Source organism: Sapajus apella, unplaced genomic scaffold, assembly GCF_009761245.1.
Source record: "Sapajus apella isolate SASKATOON/1434 unplaced genomic scaffold, GSC_monkey_1.0 scaffold20, whole genome shotgun sequence".
NCBI lineage: Eukaryota > Metazoa > Chordata > Mammalia > Primates > Cebidae > Sapajus > Sapajus apella.
This window is the reverse complement of record NW_022436960.1, coordinates 14,792,345-14,820,230: the sequence shown is the minus strand read 5'-3', so window position 1 is coordinate 14,820,230 and position 27,886 is coordinate 14,792,345. Positions and strand designations below refer to the sequence as shown.

At 37.9% G+C, this 27,886-nt stretch overlaps 1 protein-coding gene across 3 annotated transcripts in view; it reads left to right on the top strand.

Annotated features, from left to right (window-relative positions):
• Positions 1–25,133, top strand: part of SPATA7 (spermatogenesis associated 7) — a 71,324-nt gene extending 46,191 nt beyond the window's left edge. For all 3 annotated transcript variants that reach the window (XM_032287686.1, XM_032287687.1, XM_032287689.1), the window contains 7 exons: positions 4,923–5,395; positions 9,012–9,078; positions 11,300–11,415; positions 13,186–13,239; positions 15,098–15,175; positions 24,218–24,272; positions 24,511–25,133. In XM_032287686.1, the coding sequence (XP_032143577.1) occupies positions 4,923–5,395; positions 9,012–9,078; positions 11,300–11,415; positions 13,186–13,239; positions 15,098–15,175; positions 24,218–24,272; positions 24,511–25,095 (1,428 nt within the window). In that variant the 3' untranslated portion in view covers positions 25,096–25,133. The remainder of the gene's footprint in view (positions 1–4,922; positions 5,396–9,011; positions 9,079–11,299; positions 11,416–13,185; positions 13,240–15,097; positions 15,176–24,217; positions 24,273–24,510) is intronic.
• The last annotated feature ends 2,753 nt before the right edge of the window (positions 25,134–27,886 follow it).

Sequence of the window (27,886 nt, the reverse complement as noted above, 5' to 3'; positions counted from 1 at the left end):
ATTTACCCATTGTCTCCTTTTTGAGTTTGTTTGAATTGGTATTAGAAGGTCAGCAGCCTCCTTCAGCTCAGTGCCAGGGTTCAGGATGGGGAAGTTTCCTTGCAAGTCATCTAGTTGAAGAGTAGCCATTGAGAGGATCCTAGATTCTCAAGCATGATCTCATAGAGCTTTGTTTTCTGCCCCCAGCACCCATTATGTGGTTTAAAACAAAACTGTGGACTGTTGGGCAAAAGCCAGATTCACTGCTCTGCTTACCAAATACCAATGCCATAATGGGTCTGGATTTTTTCTCTTCAGAAATGCTGGGAGCCATAGACCAGTTTTTAGTTGAAGTTATATCATCATACTGACGCTTTACACTGACAACAGAGAAGGACAGACTACTTATGAGGCAGTTGCAGTAATCTGGGAACCAGTAATTAAGACATGATTCTAAGACAGCAGAGAGAGCATAAGGAATACATTTAACAGATATTTAGAAAGTAGAGGCCAGGTGCAGTGGCTGACACCTGTAATCCCAGCACTTTGGGGGGCTGAGGTGGGCAGATCACGAGGTCAGGAGATTGAGCCCATCCTGGCCAACATGGTGAAACCTTGTCCTTACTAAAAATACAAAAATTAGCTGGCCGTGGTGGTGCGCACCTGTAGTCCCAGCTACTTGGGAGGCTGAGGCAGGAGAATCACTTGAACCCTGGAGGCAGAGGTTGCAGTGATCCAAGATCATGCCACTGCACTCCATCCTGGCAATGGAACAAAACTTTGTCTCAAAAAAAAAAAAAAGAAGAAGAAGAAGAAAGAAAAGAAAGTAGAATCTCCAGGACTTGGTGACTGAGTGGATGATGCAAAGAGCAAGAGGCAGGAGTTAAAAAGATTCCTAAGTTTCTGGCTTGGGCAACTGGGAGGGTAGCAATATATCATTCACAGAAATATAATAGGATGAAGTGCAGGTTTTCTTTGGGGCTGGAGATAATAAAAGATAGGAGTTTATTGTTTGGCTATGTTTGATTTGAGGTGCTCTTGGAACATCTAGTATATTTAATAGACATTTGGATATAAGCATCTGTGTCAGCGAAGAGGTCTGGGCTGAAAATAGATTTGGGAGTCATCAGGGGAAGCTGTGAATATGATTGAGAGCCCCAGGGCTATTATGTAGATAAAAGGACCAGGAATAGAGCTGCTTCCTTTAGAATAAATCTGTTATCTGCTCTGTATTATACTTTGCTATCTGGGAATATGTTCCTCAATGTTTGACTCACAGCTATCTTTTCATTTTTAGTGATTGTACTTTTTAACTGAAAATTTTAAATGTGTTTCTGTTATTCGGCATGAGTATAAATTACTAATTATATTTTGAGATAAGAATAGGGCTTCTTGAAAATACAAGTCATATATGTTAATACACTTTTTAATGTGTTTTATATATCTACTATATTTATAATAAAGTAAAAATATAAACATATTATTTACATGTTATATATTTTTAATATATTTCTGTAAATGTTAGATGTTTTCATTTTTCTAATAGCAGCTATAACCCTATAACTTTTTGCCTGTGTAAAGTTGTTAATTTATTATTTTATCTATGTTTTTATTGACTCCATTTAGAATTCATAGTAACTTGCACTTTGCCTACATTTTTGATAAGCCCTGATAATAAATATTTTAGATACACTCAGATTGTCTTAAAAGCCTTATTTTGGGCAGTATATTTTGATAATTGAATGGGTGTTATAGTTAACAGATACCTGTTATGGTTATAATTTGTATTCACTGAAAAGGTTGCTGTAGTTAAAATGCTGGCTTTAACCTCTGATTGTATTAGCCCCTTATGTACATATGTAAAGGTCATATATCAAAAACCTTTTATGACAATTGCCCATATCTCATGCCACTTTTCTTCTCTCATACTCTGACTCACCTGCTATCATCCTCAGAACCCTCCTAAGTCCTTCCAGATTTCACCCTGTAACTCCGGGTCATTCACTACTTGGTCAGTGCTCCCATACTTGCTTCACCGGCATAGCACTTACTGTGTGCTTTTAAGATTAAGTGAATATGTGGGTGTGATCTGTGTTTCTGAATAAACCTAGAAAAGAGGTCGGGAGCAGTGGCTCACACCTGTGATCCCAACACTTCGGGAGACTGAGGCAGATCACTTGAGCCCAGGAGTCTCAGACCAGCATTGGTAACTTGGCAAAACCCCATCTCTACAAAAAAAATACCCACCCCCACACGCCCACCAGAAAAAAAGCCAGGCATGATCGTGTGCTTCTGTAGTCCCAGCTACTCAGGAGCCTGAGGTGGGCAGATTGATTGAACCCAGGAGGTTGAGGATGCACTGAGCCATGATCAGGCCACTGCATTCCAACCTGGGCAACAAAGTGAGATTAAAAAAAAAAATCTAGGAAACTTTTTAAAAACAGTATAAAATAGTGAAAATCAAGAGCTGTGTTTCTTTTATGAAATATAACTTGAAACTTTTTTGCAAACAAATGTTAGTCAGATTTTAAAATAATTCATTCCCATCCAGTTCTGCAATTGAATTGACTCTTCAACTGTTTAAAAATCTGACAATTAGAAAATTGTTGTACATTACGTCTCCTGACATCCTTAAAAAAAGGTTGATTTAGTACTGAGTTCTGTATTGTAAAATTCTTGACATGAAAATATGATAAGTATATCAACTATGGTGTGTTTATTACTTTACATAAATCCTGAAATCACAGAAAAATTGTACCACAAGCCTCACAGGACTAAGAATGATGTAAAGAAAGTAAGTGTTCAGGGGGTACCATCAAACTTTTTGCTCTACTGGCACATAATTGGTGAACCCTTTCCTGATTTCAGAACTTTACAGTGATTTGCTATTTATGTTTTGGGATTCTACCAGCGTGTTGCATATATTCTGTGCAAATGTCTTTATCCAAGCTTTCCAATATTTGTAGCTAAAGGAAACAATTATATAATCTTAAGATGCAGATTGGTACAGTGGATTTTATACTGTGGTCTACTAGTTTCCAAGGAAAGAAAAAATAGGATAGAAGGTAGAGATTATAAGTTACAAAAATGAGAAAAGTTTCATGCTTTCAGTAAGTTCAGAAGCAATTTTTCCATCCCATTTCAGAGTGACAGATTAACATATACTTCTACCCCTTTTAAAAGACTTTCTTTGGTGTTTCATTTTGTTTATTAAATAACCATTACTGATAAAATTTCTTTATAGGCAATCATAATGCCTTGTGCATTTCTTTTTCCTTCCTCTGATCTCAATTTGTGCTGTTCTAAGTGTAAATAATTCTTGTGCTTATTAATTAGTTGCCCTATAGAATATTTTTAGACTAAGAAATTTCTTTGGGAACTAAACTGCTCTGGTACATAAGCTGTAGTGTGAGTATCATTTAGAATTATTTGTAAAAACTAATGTCTTAAAGTCATTTACCAAATAGTACCCTAGGGACTCAAAATTTAATGCTGGCATACTTACTGGCTTTGAGTAATTTTTGTTTTATATTTGGAATAAGGTTATAAAGGAGTTGGAAAGGAAAGGTGATTTGACATATTTTAGGTAGTAGTAGCACAATATCCAGTTATCTGCAATTTCTTTGCTTTGATAAATCAGCACTTTAGGTTAGCTGACTTATTTGTTCCAAGAAAAAGAGTTAAAATCAGTTTAAGATTTTTTATGCTGTAAAAAATCTAAAATCATATAATTTTTAAATAACTTTTAAAATAGATAATATGATGAAGTGGTAAAGAACATGGGCTCTGCCTCGGTTCAAATCTGTGAGACTATGCACCTCAGAGCAGTATTTTTATCTACAAAATAGGGTAATAACTGTACCACCACCCAGAAGTTGATGTTAGGATTAAATGAGCTACACATGAAAATTAACTAGTGCAGTATCTTGTACATAATAAACACATCATACATATTAGTAGCAGTGATAGAAGTTCTTATTCTTCTTCTATTCAATGTCAAGAGCAGTACCTTGCACACAGGAAGCACTTGGCTTTTTCCTTACTCAGCTTGTCCATCTTCCCCTTGTTATTCCTCCTAACAAGGTTATAGGACAGATATAAGTGACTAAATCCTAGTGATTTTCACCTCAATTTCTGTAACTTCCATGTAATTTACCCTCTGCCTAATGAAAGTGCCTCAGAGTTTTGCAGAGGATGGATATACAGATGTGTCCATAAGGGCTGAAGCCATAGGCAAAGCTTCTTAGACATTTTATAAAAGTTTATAAAATAAAATATTATCTGTGCTTTTAGACTTCACAGATAACCTGCAAAAATGGTTTTCCTGAAGTTAAACCAAAAAGAAATGGAGCAAGTCAAAATGCCTCCCTTTTCAAAATTTTACCCCCACCCCAATGAAAAGTTGAGAAATGTATATGAAATTTTTATGGAATAAATATTTATTAATTATTTAAATTATCAGTTACCTAAATCAGGGCTCCATACATTATGAGGAGAAGTTGCTTTTCGTTTCTTTAAAGCCTGGACATCACAGAGGGATGGCTTACACTGTAGCCTCCAATAATGACAAGATAGGACAGTGAGGATGATGCCACTAACAGTGGTTGAGAAGGGCATTGGTGCTCACAATTTGTGTGGAAACTTTCAGATAAAACTGAGATCTCCCAGTAGATCTTAATATGCAAGTTTAAGATCTCAAATATTCTTTTTTTTAGTTTCAGAAAGGAAATTGATTGCTCTACTAGACTTATATTTAGAATTATATTTTAATATGTTTATTCAAATACTTGACTAGAACTTCAAATAAAATACCAACATATTCAGTAACATATTAGTTAATTTTGTAAACCCTTGAGGCTATCATTTTTTAATGTATAATCTCGAGGTCCCCAATTACATGAATTTGTATTGCAGTTGATGACTGTCATATCAAATGTTCTTAGCCCTCAGGTGAACCGCAAATTGAGGATGATGTGTTAAAAGAAGAAATGAATGGATTTTCATCCTTTGCAAGGTCACTAGTGCCCTCTTCAGAGAGACTGCACCTAAGTCTACATAAATCCGATAAAGTCATCACCAACGGTCCCGAGAAGAACTCCAGTTCCTCCCTGTCCAGCCTGGATTATACAGCCTCCGGGCCCCGAAAACCAGGCTCTGGAACCCTGTATGGCAGAAGGCCCAGGAGCACATTCCCAAATTCCCACCGGTTTCAGTTAGTCATTTCAAAGGCACCCAGTGGGGATCTTTTGGATAAACATTCTGAACTCTTTTCTAACAAACAATTGCCATTCACTCCCCGCACTTTAAAAACAGAAGCAAAATCTTTCCTGTCACAATATCGCTATTATACACCTGCCAAAAGAAAAAAGGATTTTACAGATCAACGGATAGAAGCTGAAACCCAGACTGAATTAAGGTATGATATATCAACATCCAATAGTAAATCCTTCAGGAAATTAAATGAAAATTAATGAATTTATATTCCTGTTTTCTGCTGCCAGCCTTAAGATCTGATAGTGCCCTTTGATTGGAATGAGATGAATGTGACTTTTCCTTTTCCATGTATTACCAGAACTATCAAAGTAATTACTGAAAAATAGCTATTAAACTGGTGAAGCTCCTCATAAGTATGAATTACATATTTTATTTCAAGCATGGTTCAAGAATTATGTATGTTTTTAAATATTATACTTCCAGAGAATTCCTTTTTTTTTTTTAAGTTGTACTTTAGGTTCTGGGGTACATGTGCAGATCATGCAGGATTGTTGCATAGGTGCACACATGGCAATGTGGTTTGCTGCTTCCATCCCCCCGTCACCTACATCTGGCATTTCTCCCCATGTTATCCCTCCCTGACTTCCCCACCCTCCTCAACTGTCCCTCCCCGTCCCCCACAACAGACCCCAGTGTGTGATGCTTCCCTCCCTGTGTCCATGTGTTCTCATTGTTCAGCACCCACCTGTGAGTGAGAACATGCAGTGTTTGATTTTCTGTTCTTGTGTCAGTTTGCTGAGAATGATGGTTTCCAGATTCATCCATGTCCCTACAAAGGACATGAACTCATCATTGTTGATGGCTGCATAGTATTTCATGGTGTATATGTGCCACATTTTCCCTGTCCAGTCTATCAGTGGGCATTTGGGTTGGTTCCAAGTCTTTGCTATTGTAAACAGTGTCGCAATGAACATTTGTGTGCATGTGTCCTTATAATAGAAAGATTTCTAATCCTTTGGATATATACCCAGTAATGGGATGGCTGGATCAAATGGAATTTTCATTTCCAGGTCCTTGAGGAAGTGCTACACTGTCTTCCACAATGGTTGAACTAATTTACACTCCCACCGACAGTGTAAAAGTGTTCTATTTCTCCACATCCTCTCCAGCATCTGTTGTCTCCAGATTTTTTAACGATCGCCATTCTAACTGGCATGAGGTGGTATCTCAATGTAGTTTTGATTTGCATTTCTCGAATAATCAGTGATGATGAACAGTTTTTCATATGTTTGTTGACCTCATATATGTCTTCTTTTGAAAAGTGTCTGTTCATATCCTTCTCCTACTTTTGGATGGGTTTGTTTGTTTGTTTGTTTTTTCTTGTAAATCTGTTTTAGTTCTTTGTAGATTCTGGATATTAGCCCTTTGTCAGATGGGTAGATTGCAAAAATTTTTTCCCATTCTGTTGGTTGCCAGTTCACTCTAATGATTGCTTCTTTTGCTGTACAGAAGCTCTGGAGTTTAATTAGGTTCCATTTGTCTATTTTGGCTTTTGTTGCCAATGCTTTTAGTGTTTTAGTCATGGAGTCTTTGCCTATGCCTATGTCCTGAATAGTTTTGCCTAGGTTTTCTTCTAGGGTTTTTATGGTGTTAGGTCTTATGTTTAAGTCTTTAATCCATCTGGAGTTACTTTTAGTGTAAAGTGTCAGGAAGGGGTCCAGTTTCCACTTTCTACACGCTGCTAGCCAGTTTTCCCAACGCCATTTATTTATTTTTTTATTGCATTTTAGGTTTTGGGGTGAAGAACATGCAAGATTGTTGCATAGGTACACACGTGGCAGTGTGGTTTGCTGCCTTCCTCCCTTCACCTATGTCTGGCATTTCTCCCCATGCTATCTCTCCCCAACTCCCCACCCCCTGCTGTTCCTCCCCTATTCCCCCTCAACAGACCCCAGCATGTAGTGCTTCCCTCCCTGTGTCCATGCATTCTCATCAACACCCACCTATGAGTGAGAACATGTAGTGTTTGATTTTCTGCTCTTGTGTCAGTTTGCTGAGAATGATGGTTTCCAGGTACATCCATGTCCCTATAAAGGACACGAACTCATTGTTTTTGATGGCTGCGTAATATTCCATGGTGTACATGGGCCACATTTTCCCTGTCCAGTCTATCATCGATGGGCATTTGGGTTGGTTCCAGGTCTTTGCTATTGTAAACTGTGCTGCAATGAACATTTGTGTGCATGTGTCTTTATAGTAGAACGATTTATAATCGTTTGGATATATACCCAGTAATGGGATTGCTGGGTCAAATGGAATTTCTCTTTCTAGGTCCTTGAGGAATCGCCACACTGTCTTCCACAAGGGTTGAACTAATTTACACTTCCACCAACAGTGTTAAAGTGTTCCTATTTCTCCACATCCTCTCCAACATCTGTTGTCTCCAGGTTTTTTAATTATTGCCATTCTAACTGTCCCAACGCCATTTATTAAACAAGAAATCCTTTCCCTATTGCTTGTTTTTATCAGGTTTGTAAAAGATCAGATGGTTGTAGATGTGCGGCGTTACCTCCAAGGCCTCTGTTCTGTTCCATTGGTCTATATCTCTGTTTTAGTACCAGTACCGTGCTGTTTTGATTACTATAGCTTTGTAGTATAGTTTGCAATCAGGTAGCATGATGCCTCCGGCTTTGTTCTTTTTGCTTAGGATTGTCTTGGCTATGCGGGCTCTCTTTTGGTTCCATATGAAGTTTAAGGTGGTTTCTTCCAGTTCTGTGAAGAAGCTCATTGGTGCTTGATGGGGATAGCATTGAATCTATAAATTACTTTGGGCAATATGGCCATTTTCACAATATTAATTCTTCCTAACCATGAGCATGGAATGTTTCTCCATTTGTTTGTGTCCTCTCTTATTTCCTTGAGCAGTGGTTTGTAGTTCTCCTTGAAGAGGTCCTTTGCATCCTTTGCTAGTTTTATTCCTAGGTATTTTATTTTCTTTGTAGTGATTGTGAATGGGAGTTTGCTCATGATTTGGCTCTCTGTTAGTCTGTTATTGGTGTATAGAAATGCTTGTGATGTCTGCACATTGATTTTGTATCCTGAGACTTTGCTGAAGTTGCTTATCGGTTTAAGGAGATTTTGGGCTGAGATGATAGGGTCTTCTAAATATGCAGTCATGAGAATTCTTAAAATATGTCATCAGACAGCATTTGTGTAAATATGCATATTGATTCATGTTAAAAGTGGCAAAAACAATGGACTACAGAGGGGAAGAAATCAACCCTTTATCCATCCACCCCTCTGCTCCATTCCCTGCAGATATTCAAGCCAATCTTCATAGCAACACCTGCCAAGAATAATTTTAAGTTGGGATAATTTCTGGAAATTATGTATAATTTGCCTCAATAATGTTTTCAAATACAGTAGTGCCCAGCACAAGATGTATGTTGAATAAAAGTTTGCCAGATGACTAAAGAAAAAAACGAACCTTGTCAAGTTTTGAGTAACAGCAGATTTGTGACTGTGATTGTTTTTCTATTACACAAACAATTTATCTGATACTAGATTTTAGTTGTTTTAGAAAGTAAAAGCAATTTAAGACTTGTATTTTTTTCTTTGGATATAGGTAAGAGGTACAGTAATATCAGATGAGTCTGCAGATATTTAATCAAATGAAATCAAATAATTCAAAATTATGTATTTTATAAGAATAGATGCATCTGATTATCTTATGTTTGAGTTTTTCTAGCCAGTAAACCTTATTACCACAGTGCTGATATTTTGAAGGATTAACAATTATTTATTTTAAATTATTACAGCTTTAAATCTGAGTTGGGGGCAGCTGAGACCAAAAATGTGACAGATTCAGAAATGAACATAAAGCAGGTAATAAGTATGAAGTATTTTTGTATTGCTGCATCTGAATTACAGATGTTTTACTGTAAATAAATATATACAGCTATTTAGACTGTGAATCATCATCTCTTGGTGACACTTACCATACATGATACAGCCATTATACAGGAGGTCTGCCTACTTATAAATGGTTATAACTTTCTGAATAGCCAGGTGGATCCTGCCAAATCTGGGAAGTCATTTGTTACTAGCATCTTTCCTGGGTGGTTGGTTGTGTGGGACAGATGGAATGATCAGTAAAATACCTTAAGTATTATTTCCAAAGATGCAGACCTGGATTACTAGAGGAGCCAGCAGAGTAGTGCAGAAGTTGAATTTTTATATCTTTTTTTGGTAACAAATTGCCACAGATTATATGATTGGAAATTATACATTTTATAAGAATAGGTAGATGTTATTCTCTTATGCATGCCTTTACTTTTTCCAGACCATAAAGCTCTTTATTACAGTGTTTATATTTTGAATTCTGAGCATCATTTCTTCAAAATATTGCAACTTTGGGTCTAATTTTGAGACAAATGGAATTGTTTTATTTTTGCAGTATCAGTCTTACACACTTGTGTCCTGACTTAAATTTATTGTTTATAAAAATAGTTTGTCTATTAAAATGTCAAACACAGATCCAGAGATAGAAGAATAAAATATAATCATACTCAACTTCCCTCCTGCCTTCTAAAACTGGACAGAAGGTGGTAGCTTTCCATCTCAGCCATTAATAGCTGTTTGACATAGGGCCCTGCCACTTAAGGCCCAAGGATAAATCGCTTATCCTCTGAGAGCTGAATTTCCTCAACTAGAAAAACTGTACTTAACTTTCAGGATTATTAGGGAGCAGTAAATGATGTAGGTAAAGTGCCTAGCCTGGTAAGGGCTTAATCCATGATAGCTATTATTAGTTTAAAATTTTTGAAAAGAGTTACCTCTGCAGATAACTAAATAAATACGAAAATAATCCTGCAAGAAAATGGGTGTCTCCATATTCCATAGTCAGTGCCATCAATACCTGACTTGAAGAAGCCAGTAGAGTATTAACTGCAATAGATCCACATTTTAACAGTACCTTTAAAACCATACATAAATTATTGTAAAGATTAAATCTAATGATGCAAGTAAATGCTTGGCACAGTTCATGGTGCATAGGAAGGAGTCTATAAAAGTAAGACTTGGACGGGCGCAGTGCCATGATTGGGCGCAGTGGCACACACTTGTAATCCCAGCACTTTGGGAGGCTGAGGTTGGCGGGTCATGAGGTCAGGAGATGGAGACCATCCTGGCCAACATGGTGAAACCCCGTATCTACTAAAATACAACAACAACAACAAAAAATTAGCCAGGCGTGGTGGCACAAGCCTGTAGTCCCAGCTACTCAGGAGGCTGAGGCAGAGGAATCACTTGAACCTGGGAGGCGGAGGTTGCAGTGAGCCAAGATCGTACCACTGCACTCCAGCCTGGCGACAGAGCAAGACTCCGTCTCAAAAAAACAAAAACAAGCTGGGTGCGGTGGCTCACGCCTGTAATCCCAGCACTTTGGGAAGGCGAGGCGGGTGGATCACAAGGTCGGGAGATCAAGACCATCCTGGCCAACATGGCGAAACCTCATCTCTGCTAAAAATACAAAAAAATAGCTGGGCATGGTGGCGCCTGCCTGTAATCTCAGCTACTCAGGAAGCTGAGGCAGGAGAATCACTTGAACCAGGGAGTCAAAGGTTGCAGTGAGCCGAGAACGCGCCACTGCACTCTAGCCTGGTGACAGAGAGACTCCGTACTTAAAAAAAAAAAGTAAGCTGCCATTATTTTTGTTTGTTTGTTAATATTATTGTCCATGCTCCTAGTGCTACCACTGCTTCTGCATATTTGACATGTTGGCATTTAAAACAGATGAGCTGTTTGAATTTCTGATTAATGGGATTTTTTTTCCCCTCAAATTTATTTAGAAGTTGAAAATTTGCTTCAATTTCCCTTTATATGTTTGTTTGTGGCAGTTTCTTAATGTCATTTAAATGTCATTAAAATACAAGAAGTAAGTCATTTTATCTTTAAGAAAAAAGTTCTGAACTGATAGAAAAATCATTCTAAAATATTCTTTGTTGTATAATTTTTATCTACTGGATATCTCTGCTCACTTAAAATTTGCTATATTTCTGCTTTCATAATGTGTTTTTAAGCAAAAATATTTTTATTGCATTCCCAGGCATCTAATTGTATGACATATGATACCAAAGAAAAAATAACCCCTTTACCTTTACAAGGGCATGACTTAACATGGGATGGGATTAAGGATGATGCTCTTCAGCATTCTTCACCAAGGTAAACAGTTTACAAGAGAAATAATTTCAACTATCTTTAATTGCCTTCTTGTATAACAGACATATAGTATTTGTAGCGTAAGTACTATTTGATCACATGCTATAATCTATTTTGGTGTTATGTAATTCAATAACAGTTTTAGTTTTGCCAAGGAAATTTACAAAGTTAAGTGCTCAGTAAAAGTTTAAATAAGTTAATTTTGCTAATTCCTCAGTAAAGGAAAAAGGCATACCAACTGGTATTATTTGTCATCACTTTTCATTAAAAAAATGATTTTCCCCAAGACAAGTCTTCTGGCAGTGATGCTAATCAGTTTACATGGCACAAATAGTACTGAAGAGCTTTACCATTTGAGGAGTCATAATTTGTGATTTTGAATACTCATCATATACTGGTGCTTGACCTATCTGTGCTATGTGAAGACACTATGTATTTATTTATTTATTTATTTATTTGAGACAGAGTCTGTCTCTGTTGTCCAGGCTGGAGTGTAGTGGTGCAGTCTTGGCTCACTGCAATGGAGACACTCTTTAAAAACTGCTCATCGTGTTGAGTAATTAAGGAATATTATACATTAATTAGCAGGTAGTAGAAAACCTAAAAGATGCCTTGATAATTTCAGCTGTCAAATATATTTTCAGTGTCAGAGAATGGATAGGAAATCAAGAGCAGGGTTAGAAGAAAGGAAGGAGTAGAGATTAAAAAGAGGGCAAGAATAAGGTGTTGCATAGCAGACCACTAGTAAAGTACACACAGTCCCCTCAGGCTCCAGCTTCTCCCTCATGCCTCTGCTACAGATCTTACCTGCTAAGGCCATAGAGTGTTCGTTGTTAACTTCCCTATCTTTGAAATTTCTGGTGCTTCAGTACATACAACTATTTATTAATATAAGCTGTTCTTGAGCCAGTCTTCACTGAATAAAAAGAGTGGCTGAAGGAAAGGAATGTTTGTCTTTTCTAATACTTTCTTAAAGAAGTAAAGCAAAATGTTATAATTGAATATACCTGAATAAAAAGCTTTGAATTAACTATTGGTAACATTACTGAATAATGACAAAATTTATCATGATGACCATCTTTAAACATTTTTTCTTAGTAAGGTATCCAGAAGCATTATTTATATATTAACCTTAGTCAAATTGCCTTTGTTTATATTAGCCTTAGTCAAATTGTCTTTTTTTCTAGTTATAAATTCACAATTCTTTTTAAAACAATACTACGGCGAAATGCCGTAGTATAGTTCTGAATTTATATGCCATAGTTATAATTGTGAATTTATAACTAGAAAAGTAGTTTAAAAGCCTGTCTTTGCTACTTACTAACATTAACCTTGGAAAGTTAATTAGCCTTTCTGAACCTTAATGACCTCATCAGTAAATGGGAAAAATAATGCACAGCCATCATACCTGACTGGGTTGTTTAGAAGATTAAATTAGATATGGATATGAGTATGCATTAAAAATTGCTAAAACATATTATTACAGGTTGGACATCCCAAATTTGAAAATCTGTAATTCAAAATACTTCAAAATCTGACATGGTACCCAAAGGAAATGCTCACTGGAGCATTTTGGATTTCAGATTTTTGGATTTGAGATGCTCAACTAGTAAGTATATAATGGAAATATTCCAAAATCCAAAATCTGAAATCCTTCTGGTTCCAAGCATCTCAGATAAGGGATATTCAATCTGTACTAATATACAATATCATTTAGTACTTATTGTATGCCAACCATTGTTTTGCTCAACTACTTTAACTTCCTCTTTCTAGGGCAATAAGTCAGTATTCCCTGAAGCTCCCGTCAACTAGTAAAATCTACTCTGAGTAAGACCTTTTCTTACCTTTTCATTTTGCATAGTGGAAATCAAGAGTTAAGAATCATAAAAACCATTATTAAATAAGTCAGGATTGAACAATAATCTCTCTTTTTAAAAAAAACTGGCAAGTAATAAATGTACATATTCGTGGAATACCTAGTGGTGTTTTGATACATATACTGTACAGTGATTAGAACAGTTTAATTAGCATATCCATCATCTCAAACATTTTCTTTCTTTGTGTTGGAAACATTGAGTTTCCTTTTTCTAGCTATCTGAAACTATTATTAACTGTAGCAGCCGTCCTATAGTGGTATAGAACACTAGAACTTGCTCCTCCTATCTAGCAGTAATTTTGTATCTTTTAACGAATCTCACCTTGTCCCTTGATCCCCTCTGCCCTTCCCAGCCTCCGGTACCCTCTGTTCTACTTTCTTCTTCTATCAAATCAACTGTTTTTAGCTTCCACATATGAGTGAGAACATGTGGTGTTTAACTTTCTGTTGCTGGCTTATTTCACTTAACACTGTCCTCCAGCTCCATCCATGTTGCCGCAAATGACATGATTTTATTTGTTTTTATGGCTGAATAGTATTTCATGGTGTATATATACATTTTCTTTATCCAATCATCTGTGAACACTAATCTTTCTTACAACCAGCTTTGGGAGAGCAAACGTATAATACAGGCTAAACCCAAATAATTTTCTCAAATTTATTTGAGAAATAATAACTTTCTGGAATAATTATCAACCACTTCATTGTTTTATCTCCAGTTGAAATTTGTCCCTAATACCTGATACTTTTAAATAATTAGTATCTATAATTCTTATTTATTGTATAAGTAAAAATAATAAAGAAGAGTTTTAGAGAAATGCAGACTTTTAGTAACTCAGGATACTCTTTCCAGAGGGTTCTAACCTCAGCAGTTTTTTGCAGACATTTTACTTGTAGATTTTAATGTTGTTTTAATTAAGTTACATTTTTTAGGGAAAATATAAAATTTTATTTATTTTCAAATGTACACTTTTTAAGCAAGCAAGACACTGAATCAGTTTGAAACTAACTTTTTATTAAACATTTAAATCTATTATTTGATTTGCTTATTAACTCTTCCCTTATATTTGCTTATTTATTAATTTAGTTACTTGCTACTTACATTTTGTATAAATTTGCTAATTTTAGCTAATTAAAATCAAATGTACAATACTATCCTAATTTTCTTGTAATAGCTACAAGAAATAATAGAGAAGTGTGTACAAGTAGTTAAAAAATTACAATATTTATGTTCATAAATTTTCCTATGAGAATTTTTCTTCTCTGAACATTTTGAGAGAAAAAATAAATTTTTCTGTTTGTAAATTTCTCAACCTTAAAACAGGATGCTGGCCTAGAACTAGGAGAGGACTTCTTAGTTGAAGCTCCCACTTCTCTGGACCACTTTCCTTTTCCTCCTTGCAGGTGCTTTGCAGAGGAGCTTGCACCTCTGCTGCTGGACCTGGTCAGGAGCCAGAGGAAATTTAAAACACTCCTTGGAAGTGCTTGCTCCCAGCGGATTGCATTTGATTGCCCCTTGCCTTTCATTGCTCTCTTTTTGTTTTGTTTAATTCTGGTTATTTTTACTGCTATGGATGTTGCAGATAGCTGTGAAATTTTACTTTATTAGGTCATCATCTTTAGTAAATATTTATCCTTGCATAATTTGAGAAGGTAGACATGTTTGTTTTATAATATTCCTCTTAGTAATATAAGATAGAAGTACATTGGTAATGGTAGAGGTAGATATTTCTAATTAGGTAGTAATGTTTCTTATAGTTTTCAGAATAAGCAATAATTTTTATGCTATATATTGCCTTTCCTTTGCAGTGAAGAAGAACTGCTGTATCTGAGTTTCATTGAAGATGTAACAGATGAAATTTTGAAACTTGGTTTGTTTTCCAACAGGTTAGTTTTTTTAACTGTGTTATGGAATTAAGGTCTATATTAAATATTCTTCATATTTCTTCATATGATGTTTAAAGTTATTTTCCCATATTAGGAAATGAAAAAATATATTGCTTTCTTAGAAACATATTATTATTATTATTATTATTTTTTCCCATTTATTTATTTTATTGCATTTTAGGTTTTGGGGTACATGTGAAGAACATGCAGAATTGTTGCATAGGAACACACATGGCAGTGTGATTTGCTGCCTTCCTCCCCATCACCTACATCTGGCATTTCTCCCCTTGCTATCTCTCCCCAGCTTCCCACCCCCCACCCTCCCTCCCCTATTTCCCCCCAACTGACCCCAGTGTGTAGTGCTCCCCTCCCTGTGTCCATGTGTTCTCATTGTTCAACACCCGCCTATGAGTGAGAACATGCGGTGTTTGATCTTCTGCTCTCCTGTCAGTTTGCTGAGAATGATGGTTTCCAGGTTCATCCATGTCCCTACAAAGGACCCTAACTCATTGTTTCTGATGGCTGCATAATATTCCATGGTGTATATGTGCCACATTTTCCCTATCCAGTCTATCATCGATGGGCATTTGGGTTGGTTCCAGGACTTTGCTATTGTAAACAGTGCTGCAATGAACATTCGTGTGCACGTGTCCTTATAGTAGAACGATTTGTAATCCTTTGGATATATACCCAGTAATGGGATGGCTGGGTCAAATGGAATTTCTATTTCTATGTCCTTGAGGAATCTCCACACTGTCTTCCACAATGGTTGAACTAATTTACACTCCCACCAACAGTGTAAAAGTGTTCCTATTTCTCCACATCCTCTCCAGCATCTGTTGTCTCCGGATTTTTTAATGATTGCCATTCTAACTGGCGTGAGATGGTATCTCAATGTAGTTTTGATTTGCATTTCTCTGATGACCAGTGATGATGAGCATTTTTTCATATGTTTGTTGGCCTCACGTATGTCTTCTTTTGTAAAGTGTCTGTTCATATCCTTTGCCCACTTTTGAATGGGCTTGTTAGTTTTTTTCTTGTAAATCTGTTTTAGTTCTTTGTAAATTTTGGATATCAGCCCTTTGTCAGATGGGTAAACTGCAAAAATTTTTTCCCAATCTGTTGGTTGCCGATTCACTCTAATGATTGTTTCTTTTGCTGTGCAGAAGCTATGGAGTTTGATTAGGTCCCATTTGTCTATTTTGGCTTTTGTTGTCAATGCTTTTGGTGTTTTGGTCATGAAGTCCTTGCCTACACCTACGTCCTGAATGGTTTTACCTAGATTTTCTTCTAGGGTTTTTATGGTGTTGGGTCTTATGTTTAAGTCTTTAATCCATCTGGAGTTAATTTTAGTGTAAGGTGTCAGGAAGGGGTCCAGTTTCTGCTTTCTGCACATGGCTAGCCAGCTTTCCCAACACCATTTATTGAACAGGGAATCCTTTCCCCATTGCTTGTTTTTGTCTGGTTTGTCAAAGATCAGATGGTTGTAGATATGTTGTGTTGCCTCCGAGACCTCTGTTCTGTTCCATTGGTCTATATCTCTGTTTTGGTACCAGTACCATGCTGTTTTGATTACTGTAGCCTTGTAGTATAGTTTGAAGTCTGGTAGTGTGATGCCCCCCACTTTGTTCTTTTTGCTTAGAATTGACTTGGCTATGCGGGCTCTCTTTTGGTTCCATATGAAGTTTAAGGTGGTTTTTTCCAGTTCTGCAAAGAAGGTCATTGGTAGCTTGATGGGGATAGCATTGAATCTGTAAATTACTTTGGGCAGTATGGCCATTTTCACGATATTGATTCTTCCTAACCATGAACATGGAATGTTTCTCCATCTGTTTGTGTCCTCTCTTATTTCGTTGAGCAGTGGCTTGTAGTTCTCCTTGAAGAGGTCCTTTACATTCCTTGTTAGTTGTATTCCTAGGTATTTTATTCTCTTTGTGGCAATTGTGAATGGAAGTTTGTTCTTGATTTGGCTCTCTTTAAGTCTGCTATTGGTGTATAGGAATGCATGTGATTTTTGCACATTGATTTTGTATCCTGAGACTTTGCTGAACTTGCTTATCAGTTTCAGGAGGTTTGGGGCTGAGACGATGGGGTCTTCTAGATATACAATCATGTCGTCTGCAAATAGAGACAATTTGACTTCCTCCTTTCCTATTTGAATACCCTTTATTTCTTTTTCTTGCCTGATTGCTCTGGCTAGAACTTCTAATACTATATTGAATAGCAGTGGTGAGAGCGGGCATCCTTGCCTGGTGCCACATTTCAAGGGAAATGCTTCCAGTTTTTGCCCATTCAGTATGATATTGGCTGTTGGTTTGTCATAAATAGCTTTTATTATTTTGAGATATGTTCCATCGATACCTAGCTTACTGAGTGTTTTTAGCATAAAGGGCTGTTGAATTTTGTCAAAGGCCTTCTCTGCATCAATTGAGATAATCATGTGGTTTTTATCTTTGGTTCTGTTTATGTGGTGAATTACGTTTATAGACTTGCGTGTGTTGAACCAGCCTTGCATCCCTGGGATGAAGCCTACTTGATCATGGTGGATAAGCTTTTTGATGTGCTGTTGCAATCGGCTTGTCAGTATTTTATTGAAGATTTTTGCATCTATGTTCATCATGGATATTGGCCTGAAGTTTTCTTTTGTTGTTGAGTCTCTGCCGGGTTTTGGAATCAGGATGATGTTAGTGTCATAAAATGATTTGGGAAGAATTCCCTCTTTTTGTATTGTTTGGAATAGTTTCAGAAGAAATGGTACCAGCTCCTCTTTGTATGTCTGGTAGAATTCAGCTGTGAACCCATCTGGACCTGGGCTTTTTTTGGGTGGTAAGCTCTTAATTGCTGCCTCAACTTCAGACCTTGTTATGGGTCTGTTCAGGGTTTCGGCTTCTTCCTGGTTTAGGCTTGGCAGGAGGCAAGTGTCCAGGAATTTATCCATTTCTTCCAGGTTTATTAGTTTGTGTGCGTAGAGTTGTTTATAATAATCTCTGATGATGGTTTGAATTTCTGTGGAATCTGTGGTGATATCCCCTTTATCGTTTTTTATTGCATCAATTTGGTTATTCTCTCTTTTCTTTTTTATTAATCTGGCTAGTGGTCTGTCTATTTTGTTGATCTTTTCAAAAAACCAGCTCCTGGATTTATTGATTTTTTGAAGGGTTTTTTGTGTCTCTATCTCCTTCAGTTCTGCTCTGATCTTAGCTATTTCTTGTCTTCTGCTAGAATTTGAGTTTTTTTGATCTTGCTCCTCTAGCTCTTTCAGTTTTGACGATAGGGTGTCAATTTTTGATCTCTCCTTGCTTCTCATGTGGGCACTTATTGCTATATATTTTCCTCTGGAGACTGCTTTAAATGTGTCCCAGAGATTCTGGTATGTTGTGTCTTCATTCTCGTTGGTTTCGAAGAACATCTTTATTTCTGTCTTTATTTCATTGTTTATCCAGTCAACATTCAAGAACAAGTTGTGCAGTTTCCATGAAGCTGTGCGGTTCTGAGTTAGTTTTTGAATTCTGAGTTCTAACTTGATTGCACTGTGGTCTGAGAGACTGTTTGTTACGATTTCCGTTCTTTTGCATTTGCTGAGGAGTGATTTACTCCCAATTATGTGGTCAATTTTAGAGTAGGTGTGATGTGGTGCTGAGAAGAATGTATATTCTGTGGATTTGGGGTGGAGAGTTCTGTAAATGTCTATTAGGTTTGCTTGGTCCAGGTCTGAGTTCAAGTCCTGGATATCCTTGTTAATTTTCTGTCTGGTTGATCTGTCTAATGTTGACAATGGGGTGTTAAAGTCTCCCACTATTATTGTGTGGGAGTCTAAGTCTCTTTGTAAGTCATTAAGAACTTGCCTTATGTATCTGGGTGCTCCTGTATTGGGTGTGTATATATTTAGGATCGTTAGCTCTTCTTGTTGCATTGATCCTTTTACCATTATGTAATGTCCCTCTTTGTCTCTTATGATCTTTGTTGCTTTAAAGTCTAATTTATCAGAGATGAGAATTGCAACTCCTGCTTTTTTTTGCTCTCCATTTGCTTGGTAAATCTTCCTCCATCCCTTTATTTTGAGCCTTTGTGTATCCTTGCATGTGAGATGGGTTTCCTGGATACAGCACACCAATGGGTTTTGTCTTTTTATCCAATTTGCCAGTCTGTGTCTTTTGATTGGGGCATTTAGTCCATTTACATTTAGGGTTAATATTGTTATGTGTGAATTTGATACTGCCATTTTGGTGCTAGCTGGCTGTTTTGCCCTTTAGTTGAGCTGGTACTTGTTGTTCCTTTATATGTGTAGAGCCTCTTTCAGGAGCTCTTGTAGAGCTGGCCTGGTGGTGACAAAGTCTCTGAGTACTTGCATGTTCCCAAAGGATTTTATTTTTCCTTCACTTATGAAGCTTAGTTTGGCTGGATAGGAGATTCTGGGTTGAAAGTTCTTTTCTTTAAGGATGTTGAATATTGGCCCCCATTCTCTTCTGGCTTGTAGGGTTTCTGCTGAGAGATCTGCTGTGAGTCTGATGGGCTTCCCTTTATGGGTAACCCGACCTTTCTCTCTGGCTGCCCTTAGTATTTTCTCCTTCATTTCGACCCTGGTGAATCTGACGATTATGTGCCTTGGGGTTGCTCTTCTTGACGAATATCTTTGTGGTGTTCTTTGTATTTCCTGGACTTGAATGTTTGCCTGCCTTGCTAGGTTGGGGAAGTTTTCCTGGATAATATCCTGAAGAGTATTTTCCAGCTTGGATTCATTCTCTTCGTCGCATTCGGGTACGCCTATCAAACGTAGATTAGGTCTTTTCACATAGTCCCACATTTCTTGGAGACTTTGTTCATTCCTTTTTACCCTTTTTTCTCCAGTCTTGCCTTCCCGTTTTATTTCATTGAGTTGATCTTTGACCTCTGATATCCTTTCTTCTGCTTGGTCAATTCGGCTGTTGATACTTGTGCATGCTTCACGAAGTTCTCGTGTTGCGTTTTTCAGCTCCATCAATTCACTTATATTTCTTTCTATTTTGTCCATTCTTGTTAGCATTTCGTCAAATCTTTTTTCAAGGTTCTTAGTTTCTTGGCATTTGGTTAGAACATGTTCTTTAAGTTCACAGAAGTTTCTTACTACCCACCTTCTGAAGTCTGATTCTGTCATTTCATCACACTCGTTCTCCATCCAACCTTGTTCCCTTGCTGGTGAGGAGTTGTGATCCCTTTTAGGAGGGGAAGTGTTCTGGTTTCGGGTGTTTTCATCCTTTTTTCGCTGGTTTCTTCCCATCTTTAAGGATTTATCCACCTGTCGACTTTGTGGTTGTTGGCTTTCAGATTGGGTCTCAAATCTTTCAGATTGACGGTCTGTTTGTTGATGATGAGGTTATTTCTGTTTCTTGGTTTCCTTCTGACGGTCTGGCCCCTCTGCTGTAGGTCTGCTGAGGTTCACTCCAGGCCCTGCTTGCCTGGGGTTCACCTGCAGCAGCTGCTGAACAGCAAGGGTTGTTACCAGTTTTCTTCTTCTGCTATCTTTGTCCCAGAAGGATACCCGCCTAGTGTCAATCTGATCTCTCTTTTATGAGGTGTCTTTTTGGATATATAGGGGTCAGGGAGCTGCTTGAGGAGACGGTCTCTTCTTTATAGGAGCTCAAATGGTGAGCTGCAAGCTCTGTTGTTGTTCATTCAGAGCTGCTGGGCAGGTACTTTTAGGTCTGCTGTAGCAGTACTCATAAACTGCTTTTTGTTCCCAGGTGCTCTGTCCCAGGGATTTAGGGCTTTATTTATGAGTTTCCGTTATGCTGCCACCTTCTTTTTTTTTTTTTTTTCTCCTTCAGACCTGCCCAGCCCAGCAAGGAGGCAGCCTAGTCACTGTCAGCCTATAGCAGCTTTGCTGAGCTGCTGTGGGCTCTGCCCAGCTGCCGAGTGAACTTCCCTGCAGTCCTGTTTATATGGGTGTAGTTAGAACTGCTTTGGGGATGGTGGCCTGCCACTGTTGGGGCGGAGTCTCTGCTGTGGCGGGTTGCCTTGGCAACGGCGGGCTGCCTCAGCAATGGCGGGTTGCCTTGGCAACGGCGGGCTGCCTCGGTAATGGCGGACGCCCCTCCCCCACAGAGCTGGACTGTCCCGGGTTCAGCTGCGCTTGCTGTGAAATTCTCAATCCAGAGTTTCTGATTGCTGTTCTTTTGTGGGGGTGGGGCCAGCCGAGCCTGATCGCCTGGCTCCCTGCCTCAGAGCCTTTTTTAAGTTGGTGTTCCAGTCACCTGTTGAAGAGGCGCCGGGGTCTGTTTGTTTTCCCCTGTGGCCACTCACTGCGCTGGCTTAAACAGCGGCACTGAGGTTTGTGGCGCTTTTTTTTGTTTTTTCCCCTGGAATCTACTGTCCTGGTTCTCTGCTCAGTCCCCTTTTTGAGCCGGCGTACGGGCAACTTCCCGTGGCTCCAATCGCCAGCCTAAAGGGCCCCCGGACCGGTGTATTTTGTACGGAGAAGCGCGGCTCTGGGGCGCCGACAAAGCAGTCGCGCGGAGCAAAGCGGCAGCGCTGGCCGGCATAGCCGTGCTGGCCGAAACAGCCGCGCTGGCGACCGTGGGTCACCTCCGCCCGGGAATTTCCTAGTCTGTGGGCAATAAAAACGCGGCGTCCACTCACCCTCTGCGCTTTAACTGGGAGCTGCGATCCTGAGCTGTTCCTAAACGGCCATCTTGGATCCCACCAGAAACATATTATTATAATTGATAGCAAGTTGTAAAGAATGTTTAATTCATACATTAGGGGAAGTTTACCACTTGGGAGATTTATAGAATGGAGATTTTACTCATTTTAATATTATATCCCTTGGTTATAAGTAACTAGTAAAAGAAGATCTTTACCACTTATTTGCAAAGTTCCATAATCCCATTTTACTATCTGAAGCTGTCATGAAGATCAAAATCAAGCATTTTTGGTACAACTGTTACTAGTATTAGATCTAGTAAAATGAGAAATTAAGAGTTAGATTTACACACTGTCAGTGAAATGGAAGTTTGCAAAACCAGATTAGCTATTGCATAGCTTAAGGAAACTGTGTGTTCTGAATTTGAGAGGTGCAGGTTACAGTGAGCCAAGATCTTGCCATTACACTCCAGCCTGGACAACAGAGTGAGACTCTTGTCTCAATAAAAAAAAAAAAAGAAATGAAATGAAAAAGAAAAAATATATGCCCAAATAGTATGTATTGTTTAATTCCAATTTGGTAAAGAAATACAAATGAATAGAAAAAATGCTTAGTAGTGAACATTCTAAAATGTTAATGATAGCTGTTAAAAGTAGAATACAGATTTCTTGGGTTTAAAAGAAAATTGTGAAATAATTCAGAACTACTAAGCCTAAGATTGGCTCATAACTTCACTGATGCTAACAAATGATAACAAAAGAAATTAGTTGTTTTTTAAGAAACTGTTGATACATTTCTGTGATAGAGAGGTGAGCATGGTGTTTTAGAATGAATAAATTCTATGGAGCCAAACCACATCTGGGTTAAATTCTCCTAATGGCTTTTGACCTCAGGGGAGAGGAAATTATCATCTTAGAGATGTGGCTTTCTCATCTTTAAAATGGTTTTTACACTATCTTTTTCTCCCTACATTGGTCAGAATTGAGGTAAAATGATTATTATGGCTAACATAGTAGCACTTAATGGAACTTAATAGGTGATAACTTTTAAGTTATGTGGATTTACCATCAGTGGGAGTTTTTTAATTTTTAAAAAAATTTGTCCATTTTTATCAGATTATTAGATTGGTCCTATAAAGCTAATAGTAAATAGTTATTTGAGCTCCTTATATATTCTGGTTTTTAATTCCTTGTCAGAGGGGTATTTTGCAAATATTTTCTCCCATTCTGTGGGTTGTCTCTTCACTTTGTTAGTTATTTCTTTTGCTGTGCAGAAGCTTGTTAACTTGATGTGATCCCATTTGTCCATTTGCATTGGTTGCCTGTGCTTGTGGGATATTGCTCAAGAAGTCTTTGCTACACCAGTGTCCTAGAGATTTTCCCACAGTGTTTTCTTGCAGTAGTTTCGTAGTTTGAGGACTTACATTTAAGTCTTTAATCCATTTTGTTTTGATTTTTGTATGTGGTGAGAGATAGGGGTCTAGTTTCATTCTTTTGCATATGGGTATTAAGTTTTTCCAGTATCATTTAGTGAAGAGACTGCCTTTTCCCCAGTGTATGTTCTTGGCAATTTTGTCAAAAATGAGTTCACTGTAGGTTTGTGGATTTGTTTCTGGGTTCAATATTCTGTTCCATTGGTCTGGTTTTATGCCTGACCATGCTGTTTTGGTTACTATAGCTCTGTAGTATAATTTGAAGTCAGTAGTATAATTTGAATGATTCCTCCAGTTTTGTTCTTTTTACTTAAGATAGCTTTGGCTGTTCTAGGTCTATTGTGATTTCATATACATTTTAAGATTTTTTTTTCTGTATCTTTGAAAAATGTCACTGGTCTTTTGGTAGGGATTGCATTGACTCTATAGATTGCTTTGGGTAGTATGGACAGTTTAATGATACCGATTCTTCCAATCCATGAACATGGAATATTTTCCCCCTTTTTTTTGGTGTCATTTTCCATTTTGCTTATTGGTGTTTTATACTTTTCATTATAGGAATTTTTTTAAGTATAATTTAGGAAGCATTATAAAATATCTCCGTAAGAGGCTTTGCTTTAGGGTTTGGCTTTGGGGGTAGGGGTGTGTGTGTGTGTGTGTTTGTGTGTAAAGATGGGGAGGGGAAGAGAGGCTTTTGGTGTTTGCATACGTCTGTGAGAGAAAAACGGCTTTTTGGAGGTGGGGTGAGAGAAAGCAGAATTTTATTCAAATAAATAAAAGTAGCATACAGTCTTTCAGAAACATTTAATGTGAAGCAAATGCATAGTGGAAGAACTGAGAACAGGAAAGGATTAGTCTTCAGCTTTACAGAGAAAAAGAATAATCTAAAAAATATTTTTCAACCTTTAGTAGTTTCAGTAATACATGGCTATTTTATATTTAGATGATTTTCTGATTTTGAGACATTAACATTTTTGTTTATCATTTGTAGGTTTTTAGAACGACTGTTTGAGCGACATATAAAACAAAATAAACATTTGGAGGAGGTATGTCTTTCCTTATAACTTCATTAGAAAAAATCTAATATAGAAATAATTTCACAGTTTTTTCATACCCTCAAACAATACCTTAAAAGCAAGTGCTTTTTTTTCCCTTGAACTTTTTTGAGGGTGGTGGTGAGAGAAGTGAAAGGGAAAGTATTAATCCTGTGAGATTTGCAGCTTTGCAGTCAAAAATTATTTTGACTTAGTTAATGTAATTGTTCTAATCTTTTCTTCATGCTAGGAAAAAATGCGCCACCTGCTGCATGTCCTGAAGGTAGACTTAGGCTGCACGTCGGAGAAAAACTTGGTAATGCAAAATGATGTTGATATGTTGGATTTATTTGATTTTGAAAAGTCTGGGAATTCAGAACCAAAAAAGTTCAAAAATGAAAATGATATAACAATTCTGCAGGAACGTCAAGAATACCAAAAGGCTTTGGATATGTTATTGTCTGTACCAAAGGATGAGAATGAAATATTCTCTTCACCAACTGAATTTTTCATGCCTATTTATAAATCGAAGGATTCAGAAGGGGTTACAATTCAACAGGTGAATGACGAAACGCATCTTAAACCTGCAACTTTGGATGAAAATAATCCAAGTATTTCAGACAGTTTAACAGATCAGGAAACTTCTGTGAATGTCATTGAAGGTGATAGTGACACTGAAAATGTTGAGATTTCAAATGGATTATGCTGTCTTAACACATCACTCTCCCAATCTGTTCAGTTCTCCAGTGTCAAAGGTGACAATAATCATGACATGGAATTATCAGCTCTTAAAATCATGGAAATGAGCATTGAGGACTGCCCTTTGGATGTTTAATCTTCACTAATAAATACCTCAAATGGCGAGTAACTCAATATTACTTTTCTTCCTTTTTTTAAATGTATGTATGAAGATTTCTGTGCTGCAATAATGAGTTACCAGAAACTTAGCGGCCTAACATGCCACACATTTATTATTTATCCCACGGTTTCTGTGGATCAGGAGTCTAAGCACAGTTTAGTTGGGTCCTCTGCCCTGGGTCTCACAAGGCTACCCCACAATCAAGGCAGTGGCCAGACTGTGTTCTCATCTAGAGGCTTGTTGGCAGTTATTTTCCTTGCAGCTATAGATTTGAGGGCTTTGCTGTCTTGCTGGGCAATGGCTAGAGGCTGCCTATAGTTCTTTGTCACTTGGCCCTTTCCTTAGGGAAGTTATAACATGCCTGCTTGCTTTTTTTTTTTTTTAAGGGTATCAGGCAAACCAGAGAGATTCTGCTAACAAGATGGAGTCTTATGTAATGTAACATAATGACAATACTGACTTTCTGTCACCTTTGCCATGTTCTTTTGGTTAGAAGCCAGTCACAGGTCATGCCCACACTGAAGGGTTGGGGATGTATACAAGGGTGTGAATGCCAGATCACAGGAATCACTGGGGTCATCTGAGGATCTGCTGGCCACAATTTCTAAAATTACTTATCAGAGGAAACATATTTTACCCATATTTTCAGAGGAACATATTTTACCCAGACATAAAATGGTTTTGTAGGCCATGGGAAATGGTTTAAGATCTGGTGTGGGTCTTGAAGCATTGGTCCTTGTCTGCAATGTCTTTAATTTCTTTTTTCTCACTTTCCTGCAATATCTAAAGCCTTGAGGACCTTCCAATTGTCAGTGACCCAGGGAAATATGTCAGCTAGCTGAGATATTGTCTCTTCTAATGAGCACAAACATTCCATCAGACCTGTCTGAAGCCCTCCCCTACCTTTGTAGCTCATGAATGAGACCCTAACTATTAGAACATGGCCCAGAAGATTCATCCCTAATTATATCTTTTCAGTTATTTACAATAATGTAATTGAATATTTGTGTGCCCATTACGTACAAAGTTTCATGCTTAGGTACTGTGGAGGATAAAAACAACCCGTTTTGTTTTTGTAAGCTATATTTTAATTTTATATTTAAAAAAATACAACCCAAGTATCCTTCTAAAAAGTTAACAATGACTTCCAAGTACCCTGTTCTTTAACTTGGGTTTTTATTATGCTTTGGCCGTAGCAGTGTTTCCCAAAGGATGGTACATACCTCTAGAGATCTGAGAGTTGATTTTTAGTGGTATATGGATGACAGGTCCATCTCATTCATGGGATGCTGACCATCACCACTGTCTTCAGGATTCAGACTCAGGCACAACCTGCAAAGCAGAATATGGTAGGACTGAGCATTTGACCCACTTCTCCCCATCACCCTCCCCCAGCCCTCCCACTGTCGGAATCCCCAACTCATCCTGCTGCAACCCTTCCTTCGCCCACCTGCCCCTCAATTCTCACCCCTGGACTTCTTCCCTTTAACCCTCTAAGCAATACTGTGTCTCCCCTCTTGCAGTCCTCTTAAACCTCCTGAAATAACCTCAACTCTATTCTTGGTTCCCAGCCTGGGTCTCTCCATCTGTCAGCCTTTACCCCTCTGTTTGCTTCTTGGGTTCTACCATTCCTCAGCCCCAGGGTTCCTGTCTTCAGTCCCAGCCTCACTCTTCCACAAACCTCCTCATCCCATTCCCCATGTAACTACTTCAGACCTACTGGCCTGGCCCCAATTTTCCTTTCTTGGCTGGAGCTACCTCTGTCTTTCTGGAGACATTCTCAGAAACTATCCCCTGGCTGCTGTTCTCCACACTTTGGTCCACATCCCAGACCTGCCTTATTTGACATGTCCACAGAACATGTCTCCATGCTGTAACTCTGGGTACAGCTTCTTGTCTCTGGAGTCATGACCCATTCTAACTTGGATACCTATAAGGACAATTTGTTGTTATCCTTTATTTCCCCTTTAGGTTTTAAAAGATAAGTTGATTTAAAGAAATATTAAAAATGGTTCTTGAATGTGGCAAAAGTATTATAATATGAAGGTAGGATGTAAGTGGTAAGTTTGGGAAACAGCACTTAAACTCTTCAAGCAGCATCTTTTTTTTTTCTCGTAAGACATCTTTGTTATAGCATCAAGCAACATCTTAATTTATACATTCCCCTCTTCCTTCTCACACAGCCCATCAACTGAGGCTGAGAGGCATGATGAATGGGAGTGTGCCTTCTGAGCCAGGTTGCCTGGGTTTGATTCCTTTTGAGCTGTGAGTTTGAGCTGGGTTACTAAGCCTGAGTGTGGGGGTAATTATAGAACTTTTATCATAGAGTACAAGAATTAAATGAGCTTGTATGAGAATTAAATACAGGCTGCTGCTACTTTTTTGTTGTTGTTGTTGTTATTTATTTTTTATTTCAGTAGGTTTTTGGGAACAGGCGATGTTTAGTTACATGAATAAATTCTTCAGCGGTAACTTCTGAGATTTTGGTGCACCCAGCACTCGAGCAGTGTACACTGTACCCAATGTGTAGTCTTTTATCCCTCACTCCCCTCCTACCCTTTCCCCTGAGTCCCCAAAGTCCATTGTATTATTCTTATGCCTTTGCATCATCATAGCTTAGCTCCTACTTATGAATGAGAACATACAATGTTCGGTTTTCCATTCCTGGGTCACTTCACTTAAAATGATGGTCTCCAATTCCATCGAGGTTGCTGCAAATGCCATTATTTCATTCCTTTTTATGGTTGAGTTGTATTCAGTTGTATAC